The 15909-nt window shown below is 42.0% G+C and overlaps 1 protein-coding gene across 2 annotated transcripts in view; it reads left to right on the top strand.

Moving 5' to 3' along the window:
* LOC126191334 (cytochrome P450 6k1-like) overlaps positions 1-15909 on the top strand; it is a 251442-nt gene that overhangs the window by 156650 nt on the left and 78883 nt on the right. Inside the window, exons 2-3 of one of the 2 annotated variants that reach the window (XM_049932168.1) lie at positions 1410-1639; positions 13949-14187. In XM_049932168.1, the coding sequence (XP_049788125.1) occupies positions 1420-1639; positions 13949-14187 (459 nt within the window). In that variant the 5' untranslated portion in view covers positions 1410-1419. The remainder of the gene's footprint in view (positions 1-1409; positions 1640-13948; positions 14188-15909) is intronic. The other variant, XM_049932169.1, reaches the window with a different exon arrangement.

Here is a 15909-nt window from a genome sequence, read left to right as displayed (position 1 = left end):
AATGGCGGCCCAGACCAGTACTTTTTGAGGATGCAGGGACGATGGGACTGCAACATGGGGCTTTTCGGTTCCCCATATGCGCCAGTTCTGTTTATTGACGAAGCTGTCCAGGTAAAAATAAGCTTCGTCAGTAAACCAAATGCTGCCCACATGCATATCGCCGTCATCAATCCTGTGCACTATATCGTTAGCGAATGTCTCTCGTGCAGCAATGGTAGCGGCGCTGAGGGGTTGCCGCGTTTGAATTTTGTATGGACAGAGGTGTAAACTCTGGCGCATGAGACGATACGTGGACGTTGGCGTCATTTGGACCGCAGCTGCAACACGGCGAACGGAAACCCGAGGCCGCTGTTGGATCACCTGCTGCACTAGCTGCGCGTTGCCCTCTGTGGTTGCCGTACGCGGTCGCCCTACCTTTCCAGCACGTTCATCTGTCACGTTCCCAGTCCGTTGAAATTTTTCAAACAGATCCTTTATTGTATCGCTTTTCGGTCCTTTGGTTACATTAAACCTCCGTTGAAAACTTCGTCTTGTTGCAACAACACTGTGTTCTAGGCGGTGGAATTCCAACACCAGAAAAATCCTCTGTTCTAAGGAATAAACCATGTTGTCTACAGCACACTTGCATGTTGTGAACAGCACACGCTTACAGCAGAAAGACGGCGTACAGAATGGCGCACCCACAGACTGCGTTGTCTTCTATATCTTTCACATCACTCGCAGCGCCATCTGTTGTTGAAAATTGTAACTACTGTAATTTCGAAAGTTTGTCCGCCTGAAAATGTAGTGTTGTCCCAAGCATATTGCAACAAACGGTGTATTTCTATCGCTGCTCGTTTAGTTTTTATTGCCGTTTCAAATATACCGGTCATTTTTGAAACACCCTGTAAATACAGCAGCGGTTTCTTTCTGTCCATCAAAAAATTGAAAATCAGCTTCGAAAGATTTGCGCTCTACGTTGCAGCACGAAGCAATCGTCTGAAGGCTAAAGAGCTGAGTTGTAAAGTGAATTTCTCTCACATTCTCAGCCAAAACCTTTAACAATACCCCTCATCTGAACTGAAGTCTAATAGGCAGAAAATAGCACATATGACGAGGTTCCAGATTCGAGCGTCTTGTATTACAGTGAGATAAGAGTCTTAATCGGCGTGGAGACTCCTGTCTCATTTTGAATCTTCCTTTACACTCGGGCACTAATTGTTCTCACTGGAGTGCTACTCCTACGTCTGGTCGTTTTCAAAGATTTATAGTCAACTCTCAAAGAACGTCAGTCAGAGAGGATCGACAAGAAGACAGAGTAGCAGACGACGAGAAAGAGATGAATGTGTTCGTATGTTACACACAGCACTTGATAAATGTTTGCAAATAATTCACAGGGCTAACAACTGTGTGCTTTTCTCATGTTTCAGACTTGGCAACATGGGCTTGTATGCGGAGTCGTGGCTCACGGAGCTGTTGGTAGCCCTGTCACTGGTGACAGTGGCGGTGTACGTATGGTTCTCCCAGTCGTACAAATACTGGCAGAAGAAAGGAGTGCCTTACTTGGAGCCACAGTTTCCGTTTGGCAATATCTACAAGAGTTTTGTGGGCAAGCAGTCCATGCCCATGGACGTCACTGACGCGTACCGGCAGCTCAAAGGTAAGACAACTCACACAGACATTATATAACGGAAAAACCGGAGGTATCTGGTGCGACAAGTCAATTGTTCTAAATGTGCAACAGCTTTGTCTGTAAAATAACATTTGTCTCACAAGAACGCTATTGTTCATTTTTTGTGAAACATTTAGTAATCATAACCCTACCAATATAAGCGTATTTTCAATAACATGTACTAAAAAAGTTAAAAAAAAACAAAATTTGTTAACTGTTGTTGACTTGTATTAACAATATACTTTTTAAAGAGGTCCTGATGTGTAAGAATGGTCCAGAACCCGAAAATATCTTTTAGCACAGCCTTATCAGTTCCAATACACTGTCAATAACGTACTACCAAAAATGGGCTGGGGTTACTTTATGAACACCAAAACATACCTTTTAATGTAGATATTGGTAACTGTTGTTGACTTTTACCCACAACATACATGTTGATGTGTAAACAGGGCCCTCAATCTAAAAGTACTGAATGTGATATTCATTGTGAAAAGACACATGTGGTACTAAGACTTAAATTTTTCATTAAGTTCAGATGAAAAGTTTAAAACATCTATGGAATCCGGTAGAAGACTTCATTAGAAACGATAAATATTTTCTTTCTGAATTAAAAAATATAATGTACCTGACTAGATTACCATATTTTCAAATGTAGGGCATACAGTACCCCAACCCCACACCCCTCGATATTGCGAGTTTTAATACTATTTAATTTGAGTGACAAGTTATTTACGTAACTCAGAATAGTTTCAGGAGTTATAATTTCAACACAACTTACTAGAAGTGGGTTGACTATCTGATACTTGCATTTACAGTTTTTCTCAGTTGTTTCGTAGCGGAAGATTGGAATTCCTCGCTGTGAGTCGAACTTCTACTTTTCCAATCACTTATCCTTACTCTTGTTGGAAAAAATTCTAATCGAAAGTTTCTGTGAATTGCTCTTCCCATGAAGATAAATTTTACTCCGTTAAGGACGATTGGAGAGGAAGGGAACTGCGCTTGACTTACGTCGCCTGGCAATAGAACAAAAGCGTTACAAAACTGCAGGCAGATCTCTGAAAGTGATCCCATGTAACTATCAAAATATGTTGATGAATCGTTATAGGAACAAGAGCAAAGAAGCTGCCACATATTTTGAAACCATAAAAAATAGAATCCCCCCCCAAAACCATGTACCTTACCGTTGGTGGGAGACTTGCGTGCCTCAGTGATACAGAGAGCCGTACCGTAGGTGCAACCACAACGGAGAGTCCAGACAAACGTGTGGTTCCTGAAGAGGGGCAGCAGCCTTTTCAGTAGTTGCGGGGGCAACAGTTTGGATGATTGACTGATCTGGCCTTGTAACATTAACCAAAACGGCCTTGCTGAGGTGGTAGTGCGAACGGCTGAAAGCAAAGGGAAACTACAGCCGTAATTTTTCCCGAGAGCACGCAGATTTACTTTACTGTTAAATGATGATGGCGTCCTCTTGGGTAAAATATTCCGGAGGTAAAATAGTCCCCCATTCGGATCTCCGGGCGGGGACTACTCAGGAGGACGTCGTTATCAGGAGAAATAAAACTGGTGTTCTACGGATCGCAGCGTGGAATGTCATATCCCTTAATCGGGGACGTAGGTTAGAAAATTTAAAAAGGGAAGTGCATAGGTTAAATTTAGATATAGTGGGAATAAGTGAAGTACGGTGGCAGGAGGAACAAGACTTCTGTCCAGGTGAATACAGGGTTATAAATACAAAATCAAATAGGGGTAATGCAGTAGTAGGTGTAATAATACATAAAAAATAGGAGTGCGGGTAAGCTACTACAAACAGCATAGTGAACGCATTATTGTGGCCAAGATAGATACGAAGCCTACGCCTACCACAGTAGTACAAGTTTATATGCCCACTAGCTCTGCAGATAACGAAGAGATTGAAGAAATGTATGTTCAAATGTGTGTTAAATCTTACGGGACTTAACTGCTAAGATCCTCAGCCCCTAAGCTTACACACTACTTAACCTAAATTAACCTAAGGACAAACACACACACCCATGCCCGCAGGAGGACTCGAACGTCCGCCGGGACCAGCCGCACAGTCCATGACTGCAGCGCGAAGAAATGTATGAAGAGATAGAAGAGATTATTCAGATAGTGAAGGGAGACGAAAATTTAGTAGTCATGGGGGACTGTAACTCGATAAAAGGAAAAGGAAGAAAAGGAAAAGTAGTGGGTGAATATGGAATGGGGGTAAGGAATGAAAGAGCCGGCCGCGGTGGTCTAGCGGTTCTGGCGCTGCAGTCCGGAACCGCGGGACTGCTACGGTCGCAGGTTCGAATCCTGCCTCGGGAATGGGTGTGTGTGATGTCCTTAGGTAGTTAGGTTTAAGTAGTTCTAAGTTCTAGGAGACTTCTGACCTAAGATGTTGAGTCCCATAGTGCTCAGAGCCATTTGAACCATTTTTGAAGGAATGAAAGAGGAAGCCGCCTGGTGGAATTCTGCACAGAGCATAGCTTAATCATAGCTAACACTTGGTTTAAGTATCGTGAGAGAAGGCTGTATACGTGGAAGAGGCCTGGAGACACTGGAATGTTTCAGACTGATTGTGTAATGGTCTGCCAGGGGCAGATGTGGACTCTGACCACAAACTATTGGTTATGAACTGTCAATTAAAACTGAAGAAATTGCAAGAAGGTGGGAATTTAAGGATACGGGATCTGGATGAACTGAAAGAACCAGAGGTTGTAGAGAGTTTGAGAAAGAGCGAACGATTGACAGGAATGAGGGAAAGAAATACTGTAGAAGAAAAGTGGGTGGCTTTGAGAGATAAAATGCTGAAGGCAGCAGAGGATCAAGTAGGTAATAAGATGAGGGCTAGTAGAAATCCTTGGGTAACAGAAGAGATATTGAATTTAATTGATGAAGGGGAAAATATAAAAAATGCAGTAAATGAAGCAAGCAAAATGGAATACAAACGTCTCAAAAATTAGATCGATAGGAAGTGCAAAATGGGTAAGCATGGATGGCTAGAGGACAAATGTAAGGATGTAGAGGCATATATCACAAGGGTAAGATAGATACTGCCTACAGGAAAATTAAAGAGGCCTTTGGAGAAAAGAGAACAACGCGCATGAATATCGAGAACTCAGATGGAATACCAGTTCTAAGCAAAGAAGGGAAAGCAGAAAGATAGAAGGAGTATATAGAAGGTCTATACAAGGGAGATGTGCTGGAGGGCAATATTATGGAAATGGAAGACGACGTAGTTGAAAATGAAATGGGACATATGATACTGCGTGAGAATTTGAGACAGCACGGAAAAACCTAAGTCGAAACAAGGCCCCGGGAGTAGACAACATTCCATTAGAACTACTGATAGCCTTGGGAGAGCCAGTCCTAACAAAACTCTACCATCTGGTGAGCAAGATATATGAGAAGGGCGAAGCACCCTCAGACTTCAAGAAGAATGTAATATTTCCAATTTCAAAGAAAACAGATGTTGACAGGTGTGAAAATTACCGAACTATCAGTTTAATAACTCACGGCTGCAAAATACTAACACGAATTCTTTACATACGAATGGAAAATCAGGTAGAAGCCGACCTCGGGGACGATCAGTTTGAATTCCGTAGAAATGTGGGAACACGTGAGGCATTACTGTCCCTATGACTTATAAGATTTCTAGCATTTGTAGACTTAGAGAAAGCTTTTGACAATGTTGACTGGAATACTCTCTTTAAAACTCTGAAGGTTGCAGGGGTCAATTACAGGGAGCGAAAGGCTATTTACAATTTGTACTGAAACCAGATGGCAGTTATAAGAGTCGAGGGGCATGAAAGGGAATCAGTAGCTGGGAAGGGAGGGAGACAGGGTTGCAGCCTGTCCCCGTTTTTATTCAATCTGTATATTGAGCAAGCAGTAAAGGAAACAAAAGAAAAATATGGAGTAGGAATTAAAATCCATGCGGAAGAAAGAAAAACTTTGAGATTTGACGATGACATTGTAATTTTGCCTGAGAAAGGACCTTGAAGAGCAGCTGAACGGAATGGAATGCGTCTTGATAGGAGGATATAATATGAACATCAAAAAAAGCAAAACGAGGACAATGGAATGTAGTCGAATGAAATCACGTGATTCTGAAGGAATTAGATTTGGAAATGTGACACTTAAAGTAGTAGATGAGTTTTACTATTTGAGGAGTAAAATAACTGATGATGGTCGAAATAGAGAGAATATAAAATGTAGACTGGCTATGGCAAGGAAAGTGTTTCTAGAGAAGAGAAATTTGTTAACATTGAGCATAGATTTAAGTGTCAGGAAGTCTTTTCTGAAAGTATTTGTGTGGAGTTTAGCCGTGTATGGAAGTGAAACATGGACGATAACTTGTTGAGACAAGTAGAGAATAGAAGATTTCGCAATGTGGTGCTACGGAAGAATTCTGAAGATTAAGTAGGTAGATCATGCAACGAATGAGGAAGCACTGAATAGAATTGGGGAGAAGGGGAATTTGTGGCACAACTTAATTAGAAATAGGGATTGGTTGGTAGGACACGTTGTGAGACATCAAGGGATAACCAATTTAGCATTGGAGGGCAGCGTGGAGGGTAAAAATCGTAGAGGGAGACCAAGAGATGAATACATTAAGCAGATTCAGAAGGATGTAGGTTGCAGTAGTGACTTGGAGATGAAGAAGCTTGCACAGGATAGAGTAGCATGGAGAGCTGCATCAAACTAGTCTCTGGACTGAAGACCACAACAAATTTATAGAAATGGAGACTATGTAATTGCTTCCAAAATGTGATAAGAACGAGAGATAAGGGGCAAAAAGAATATAGATGATACAAGTGGAGAAATAGAGCCTTTGCAGTTTGCAGACTTTTCATTTGACTCTCAGGAACTCTCGTATACAAATTACGTTTGTTAATGACAATGACAACCAAGAACTTTTTATAGCTACTTAGGATAGCTACATTGGCGTGACAATTTAATGCACTATAAATACCAGCAATGTTTCCACTTACATTGCTGAGTTTCTTTTGATGACGTAATGATTATCGTTATTAATAGTGACGGTAACTCAAATTAGTTCAAGTCCACCTTCGCCATCCGCGCTTGAGTTTAAGAATGTTAATTACCCAACTATTACATACCTATTTTGACATGGAGAACAATAACTATTCCCTTACTAATTTTAGTTGTCTCAGATGGTGTTAATCGCTCTAATTTATTTGCAATCGACTACAAAGCAATTAGGTTTCATTATCAGGCTCTGTCCGCCCCGATAGCTGAATGATCAGCATGACGGACTGCAGTCCTAAGGGGCCCGGGTTCGATTCCCGGCTGGGTCGGGGATTTTCTCCGCTCAGGGACTGGGTATTGTGTTGTCTTCATCATCATTTCGTCTCCATCCGGCGCGTATGTCGCCCAATGTGGTGTCGAATGTAATAAGACCTGCACCAAGGCGGCCGTATCTGACCCGTGAGGGGCCTCCCGGCCAAAGACGCCAAACGCTCATTTCCATTATCAGGCTCTGTTATCGACGTCATGTACTACCGAAAGTATATCCCAGCATTTCGTAATGTACTTGCGGTAGTATACCGCATCGATAACCGTACTGAAGTATCGGAAGACAGAGCTGCAGTAGTTTAGAAATTGATACAAATAAGTTAAAACAATCTACACAGATGCGTGGTAGTAAAGTAATAATTTAAGATAATTCGAATTATATAGAGCGGTCGGAGATACGCAAGACCTGCTCTCTAAACTGAAAACAACTTCTTGCAGGTACGACAAAGCCATACGAGATTTTTTTTTTTTTAATCAGAACCTTGAGATATTCCCTGCGAGTATCAACGAGGTTCGGAACATTGGCGTCCTCTGATACTGCAGTTGCGCTGTGGAATAGCAAAAGCGCTGTTTATCTCGCATTTCATGCATTATCAGGCCACATGAAAAAATCCGTATGTCACAGACTGATGACAGTGTCGACATACCTAATAATGGCATAGATACTGGTCGACATGAATTTGTAATTAAGCATGGGTGAACGCTTCTTATAAATGAATATCAACCATCTTCCTGTGTGAAGAACGAAAAGAGCACCAAACGATAAAGCAGGACTTTGATTAAGGACCCTTCGATCAATGAGGGCAACTATCTGTTGGTGGGCACGGACCAAAGGAAAGTTGCTCCTAGTATGAGGTCATTTTGACGGTGTACATCAATAGGTTGTACCGCAGCCAAGGCCACCAAGAACTTCAAGAAACACATATTCTCCTTCAGTGTTAGAGATTCGACAGTGAATAATTTGGTGAAGGAAAAGTGCTTCTGAGATCAGATCCACCCATGACCAAGTCTTCACAGTTAGTCATCTCACAGTCAATTACGACAACGGTCTTGTTGCGTATATTAATAGCAAGCACACAAAAAGCCCAAAACCGTCAGAATCTCTGCTGATGGCATACTTCGTGCCGTAAAGATTAGTTCTCCAAAAACTGATGTACCAAGAAGTTACTCATGACATCAAGCAGGACGCCAAAAAAAAAAAGAATTAAACACCGTATGTAGGGACTGCAGTTGGTGGCAACTGATGGTTGAAGTACTTTGACGCTTAGAGTCGCGCTTGTGTGGTGCAACGGAACAGCTTTTATCAATGCTGTCTCCCTTCTAGTTCCCCGGTCTTACTTCGTTCCAACACTTGAGGGCTGTTGTCTGAAAAGACTGCTCAAGAATGCCAACATTGTCTCACATGATTCAGTCGGATACGGGTTCCGTTTGTAGGTTTGATAAGAGTTTCTCTGTTATTCAGCTTCATGGCTCTGTCAGACTCATTCAAAGGTGATATGACCGAAGATTTGTTACAGCACCGTAGAATGGAGATATCTGAACATAACTTGAAATAAACCATTTACAATGACGCTCTAGGACCTGTTCAAAATGTCGTTAAGTCAAACTGTGAAACTTCTCAAGTTCGTTTGGTCTACCTGCTCCTTAACTAGCTGCTGATATAAACTCTATGGTTCTGGAAAAAAATTCTAACAGCGTACCGTATTTATCAACTTAAACACCAAGTTCAGCAGATCCTGCCTTAACGTCACAACATAGTAATCATTCAAAGATTTGATGAAAGAGAATCAACAATTCTTTTCTTAAGCTTCCCATTCTAGGTTACGAAGTCTGTTATTCAGTCCTTTGCTTTCCCAGCTGTGAAAAGGCTTTATTGCTCCAGTAAATCACATTATCACTAGATGGCAAGATACCCCTTTCACCGTGAGATCTCTCGTTGGACTTCGCAAAAACTGACGGTCCCCACTGGAAAATCTCGAAAAACTAAGAATGAACTTATGTCTTCAGATGCTGCCAATTTTTGTCGTGAATGAGTTTATCATGCATAACAAATGTGCACTTGAGGATTTGAACCTGACTCTGCAATTTGTTAGAAATAATTTGTTTATACGGGGATCCAGCTATTGCGTTATCAGCAGACATTACTGGGATATCCAAACAAATGAGATGTTTGACGTGGTGCAGTTAGTGGATTCACTTTGATAAGTTATTTCGGACACATTGATTGCGTTTTTACCTTCATGATGGTTGCATGGCGCGGGATTCATCGTTGCAGACAAACTGCGAAGAATTTGTTGGTCGAAGTTTTCGGACGAATCGAATACTCCACCATTTTCGGAAACTCAACCGGCATATTAAAAAATATTTAAAAGAGAGCACGAAGAAAGAGAAGTAAGATCTCGGCCTTTCTACCGTATATGGGAAATACTTCTTTAAAAACTGCTTGAATAGTGAAGAAGAATTAAGTGGATGTAGTCTTCCTGCCGCCGCAGCTCTTCTGGGATTTGTGAAGGATAATTTGCTTTTACGAAAGTCGGGTGCACACGAAACTCCTTGAGAGTGTAGTAAAAAGCACATAGGACAAACAATACGAACTGTTAAAGAACGTTGCATACGCGGTGGATGAACTGTGTATTTCCACTGGTCATTACGTAGATTACAGGAAACTTAAGATCCTGACCACAGCCTCATCCCATTGGGATTCAGTGATCAAGAAAGCTGTCGGAGTGTTATTAGAAGACAACCAGCCCAACCGAGACGAGGATTTCCACTCGACAGGTGATGAAAACCCATCAATTCACGTCTGCGCTCTTAAAGGAAACATTGTTCTAGGTCTTCACTGCGTGGCACTGCAACATATGCCATCCATAATAATCAACCAAATACTTTTTAAGCAGCTGTGCATTCGCAGACTCTGCGCCGAGGTGTAAAGTTTTATCTATGAGGGACGCTCGCGTTATCAACAGTATTATCTCTGGCGCGTGTACTCCACAGTGTAAAGTGCGTTAAACTCTTTTAAGCGACTCACCTTGAGAATACCTGCAACGTTGTCAGCCGAAATAACGGTACACTAGTCAATAATATTCCGGATTCACTCCCGACAAAGATAGACTATAACGGATAATTTTTTTCCGCTTGGTTTTTTAAGTTCTGTCTGTACCAAGAAAGCTACCATGCTGTCACTATGTAATCAAAAATGACAAAAAGCATCCATAACAATAAATTGCTGGCTTAATAACATATCATTTGTCCATTGATGTCGCTCTCGAATAGCAACAATAAGTGCGCTACCTAGTCGAATTATTACGACTTGTAACTGCAAGGAATTCCCTACTATGAACTTAATCTGATGCTGGTGTTTCCAGTAACACTACTGCAAAACGCGAAGGGACCGAGAGTGTCAGACGTAGTGAGCATGGTGACAATGCCATGAAAAAGGATGTAAATGAAAACACTAATTGCAGTGGGCGCGCTAAAGAAGAAATCGTTTCTATTTGCAGGACTTCTGTCACATCATACTTGCCGTTCACATTCATGCTTCTTTAGTTGCTAGATAAGATTGCTCCTGGTGTGACCATACACTGAAGTAAAATCCTTTCAATGTTTGGCCCCCTTCTCGAGAGAAAGTGTTCCAGTCACGCGCAAATTTACGAGGCTTACTCGCAAGTACAAAGTAGAAACAACATCCATACACGGTATAAACCATTACTGTTTACAAAGTATCCCAGCGGTGTACACGAAGTCGAATATGAGACACTTGTGGTCCGTCGAGCCGGGCAACCACCTCAAATTGGCATACAAAAGCCACCTAAACTACAGCGCATGCGCGCCGCTCTAGATTTTGCAATATCCTCTCTCTCCCTCTCTTAGGTCACCGACTTAGTTGATGTTTCGTTAACATTATTAATTCAAAACAAAACGATTTAACTGTTTATTTCATGCTGTTAATATCCACAATAATTACACAAACGTCAATTCTACATTTTGTAAATGCAAGAATAGAGGGTATTTAATACTGAAGGTCGATTTTAGCCAAAATATCGCTCTTATGTGGCTTATGTAGACCAATTTCAGGCTGTTTCCAGGCTTCATAGATCACATATGTCCTCTATCAATTCGTTCGTCTTGATATCACCTACAACACTGTGGTACGTTGTAAACAGTTGTCGTTTACATGGTGTATATACAATGTAAGGCAAAAAAAAAGAAAAAAAAAGACACACCACGAAGTAATTATCCCAATGGGACCAAAGCGGTAGATCTGATCATGAAGATGGTTACAACTTAAAAAAAAAAAAAAAAAAAAAAAAAAATTTAAGAGAAGTAGCTGGCCCTCATGCAGGTTATTATTCGATTTGTCATTGATTAACAGAGTTGTTGGATGTTCTGGTGAGAGATGTAGTGCCAAATACTGACCAACTGACGTGTTAGATCGTCAAAATCCCCAGCTGGTTGGAGGGCACTGCCCCTAATTCTCCTAAGGCTCTCAATTGGGAAGAGATCCAGCAACCATGCTGGCCCAGGTATGGTTTGACAAGTACGAAGTCAGGAAATAAAAGTCTCGCCGTGTTTGGGCAGGCATTATCATGCTAAAACGCAAGCCCAGGGTAGCTTACCGTGAAGGGCAACAAAACGAGGCTTAGAATATCGTCAACCTACCGCTGTGCTGTAAGGGTGCAGTGGATGACAACGAAAGGGGTCCTGCTAAGAAAAGAAGTGGCACCCCAGACCGTCAACCCTGGCTGTCGGGCCGTATTGCAGGTGACAGTCAGGTCGGTATCCCACCGCTGTCAAGGGCATCTTGAGACATTTCTTCGCTGATCGTCGGGGCTCAGTACGAAGCGGGACTGATCACTGAAGACAATTCAACTCCAGTCAGCGAGGTTATAGGCTCAAGACGTTTATGGAAAAGCCCCAGACAGCAGTGAAACACCAGTCTGATGACCGTCGCTCGCCATGCGGCTCGACAACCAGGAGTGATGGTCTGGTGTGCCATAATTTTTCCTTTCATAGCAGGACCCCTTTCGTTGTCATCCGCGGCCCTCTTACAGGAGGGCTTGCTTGCCAAACCCTACCATTCCAATCAAAGTAGCAGGATCTCTTCCCTATTGACAACGTATGTAGCATTATGGGCAGAGCTCTCCAGCCAGCTCGAGATTTTGACGGTCTAACGGACCAGTTGGACAGAATATTCCACGATATCCCTCAGCAGGACATGCAGCAACTCTCTCGAACAATGTCAAGGCAAACAACTGCCTGCATAAGGGTCAGAGGTAGACCAACACGTTGTTGATTTTCTCAACTTGTTAATCTCTTTCTCTTGAATAAATCACCCAATGTTTCTGAAATTATAATCATTTGTTTGTCTGTACATCTACATCACGTCTTCCGATTTCCATCTCATGCGGATAATCCGTGGTGCATCGCCCTTTTTTCTTTTTTTTTGTCTTGGTGTGCACATGTGTTGTCTAAAGCGGAAGACTGATGGCTGTAAATATTTTGAAAACGTTGATTTTGTAAACTTTTATGAATATAATATAATATAATATAATTTAAGAAAATATATGAAATACAAGATGGTGTTTCTCCAGTAAACACTAAATATACACTGAAGCGCCAAAGAAACTGGTATAGGCATGCATATTCAAATAGAGACATACGTAAACAGACAGAATACTTCGCTGCGGTCGGCAACGTCTGTATAAGACAACAAGTGTCTGACGCAGTTGTTACATCGGCTACTGCTGCTACATCGCCAGCTTATCAAAATTTAAGTGAGTTTGAACGTGGTGTTATAGTCGGCGCACGAATGATGGGACAAAGCTTCTCCGAGGTACCAATGAAGTGGTGATTTTCCCGTACGACCATTTCACGAGTGTAGCATGAATATCACAAATCCGGTAAAAATCTCCGACATCGCTGCGGCAGGAAAAAGATCCTCCAAGAACGAGACCAACGACTACTGAAGACAATCGCTCAAAGTCACATAAGTGCATCCCTTTGGCAAATTGCCGCAGAATTCAATGCTGGGGCATCAACAAGTGTCGGCGTCCGAACCATTCAACGAAACATCGTCGATATGGGCTTTCGGAGACAGAAAATAAGTATTTTGTGAAGGTATCTAGAGTTGAGATGCTTTTCATCTAATGAGTTCCTAAAATATGTACGTTTTGCACTTACAGTTTCTATCTGGTGATATTCCCGTAGCACAATTTCAAAGACGTCCTTTTAAAATGTGGAACCTATGTTACACGTGACTAATAAGAATTTTCGTCTTAGCACTCAAGCCCCGCTACGGCTAAGATACACACTCCTGAAGGCTCTAAATGACGACACGAGGAATGTTAAAATTCATCAAGTTTTTGGAGTTAACACTGGATGCAGACTTCAAAAAATTCTAACTGTTGTTTACGGCTGAAGAGAGCGATTGTACAGGGTGATTGAAAATGATATTTACTACTTTGATGACGTATGTTTCAGGAATGGGGATGGGTAGAAAGGTGTGGTTTGCGGCGTAGTATTCACCACACGCCTTAAATTTTAGTAACCGCTAAACAGAGATCAGTGTGCGCGCTGAATGCCGATTGCACCCGTTCCACATCTGCATCATTTCGCGCACCGATACCCATAACTCGTCCTCTTCATGACACTTCTGGATTCCCTGAACCTCGTGTGCCACTGTCCGATGGTCGGACGTGATGGTGTTTGAACCGGTCACTTGTCCGAAAGAGCTGAATGTCAGATTTGGTCCTGCAAAAACATATAAAATCAAAACATTTGGTGTGTTTGAACCTATCTTTCTATCTATAAAAATGTTGTAAAGATCACTGTGGAACACCTGTATTTTTCTGTTCAATCTAATTTATTCACGTGTTATGTTTTAAAAATATTATAAAGTACGTATATTCTAAAAGAAATATACCTAATTATTTTTGTTTGTTACCTGAAAGTAACTAAAGCTCTTATTTGTTATAGGCAAGCGTTTCGGCGGCGTGTACTTCTTCAACCGGCCTAGTCTGGTGATACTGGATCCAGATCTGATCCGCACTATCCTCGTAAAGGATTTCTGGTCCTTCCAGGACAGAGGGTTCAAAGTGGATGAAAGCGATCCTCTGAACAAACACCTTTTCCTGCTGGGTGGAAATAAGTGGCGGAGGTTGCGTGTGAAGCTGTCGCCCACATTCACCTCGGGAAAAATGAAGATGATGTTCCAGGTGAGGAAGCTGTCTGTTAGCACCAATAGCCCACTGTTCCTTTACGTCAGATCTCGATACAAATTTTATGACCATATGAAGTCCTCTTTATTTCTATTTTAGTCATATTATTTCTGATTTTTCACGATTTTCTTTCTACCTTCGGATACCATTTCAGAATTGTAGTTAGCTTAAAGAACATCCCAGTAATCTAACTCCGACGCAAGCTTCTGAGGTCCAGAAAGCTTTGAAGCCCCACACCCGTTTCAGTAATTTCCGATCGAATGATGGCTAATCTGTCCGTAACGGTTTAATAGTTTCGTCATTAGCTAAGAAGTCGTCAGGCGCTAATTTGTGTACATGTAGGAGGATTACGAATTAATGTCCCACTGCCGACGAGATCATTAGAGACGATTCATAAGCTCAGTTAGGAGATGGGTTTGTGAAGGAAACTGCCTGCGTTCTTTTTCCGCGAAATCTTCTTGACAACCACCTTGATCGAATCAAGGAAATCACCTGGTTGCGGGCTTAAACTGAGCTCCTCCAGAATGCGAGGCCAGTGTCTTAGCATGGCCTTATCTTGCGCCACCTGTGTAACTACAGTCGCTACGAGCCAAGCCAACACATGTAGACTGTGCGATGCTGACCGGTCGCTGCGTCACTCATTTGTCAATGGGAATTGGGAATTCTGTTTGGGACAATGTACACTGTGAAACGTCCCCTTAGAACAATTTATACAAGACTGTGCTTAAACTGACACAATATTTTTAGCGCAACGCAATCTGACTTTCAGAAATCCCTACAAAAGAATGGCCCTGACTAACATTAACCTGTACCTTTCACAAATCACTTACCTCACCAAAAATCTTCGTTACTCGAACTACTGCAATACAGCAAGCGCCACTACTGCCAGCTAAATAAAAGATTCAAACTACGGAAGGCACTAACTACTGATAGACATAGTTAGCAAATGAAAGATTTTAATAGAGAACAAACAATGTATTTATCTTAATAGTCATAATATATATAGCAGTTCATAATATCCAGTATAACAAATTTCAAAACTCCGCCATCTCTCTCCCCACATCCACCACTGCTGGCGGCTCACCTCCAACTGCGCAACGCTACGCGCTGTTCACATCCAGCTGCCGCTGCCCAACACTACAATGGCAGACAACAATGCAAACTAGCTACAGACTGCACACAGCACAGCCAGTGATTTTCATACCGAGCGCTACGTAACGTTGCCGATAAGAAAACATAAACAGCCTACTTACAACTGATGTAACAAAAGTCATCTTATACCTCCTAATATCGTGTCTGACCTCCTTTTTCCCCGAGTTGTGCAACAAATCGACGTGGCATGGATTATACAAGTAGTTCAAAGTCCCCTGCAGAAATATTGAGCTATGCTTCCTCTACAGCATCCATAGTAGCGAAAGTGTTGCCGGTGCGGAATTTTAAGCACGAATTGACCTCTAGATTATGTTCCATAGATGTTCGATTGGATTTATGCCGTGGAGTCTGGGTGGCAAAATTATTCGTGCGAATTGTCCAGAATGTTTCTTCAAACCAATTGCGACTAATTGTGGTCCGGTGTCATGACGCATTTTCATCCACAAAAACTCCAAATCCCCTCGTTTTTTGGCAACATGAAGTCCATGAGTGGCTGTAAATGGTGTCCGAGTAGCCGAACACAACCATTTCCTGTCAATGATCGGTTCAGTTGGACCAGAGAACCCA

The sequence above is a fragment of the Schistocerca cancellata genome, chromosome 6 (genome assembly GCF_023864275.1).
Source record: "Schistocerca cancellata isolate TAMUIC-IGC-003103 chromosome 6, iqSchCanc2.1, whole genome shotgun sequence".
Taxonomy (NCBI): domain Eukaryota; kingdom Metazoa; phylum Arthropoda; class Insecta; order Orthoptera; family Acrididae; genus Schistocerca; species Schistocerca cancellata.
The sequence above is the reverse complement of the archived record's forward strand: the minus strand, read 5'-3'. Positions and strand labels throughout refer to the sequence as shown.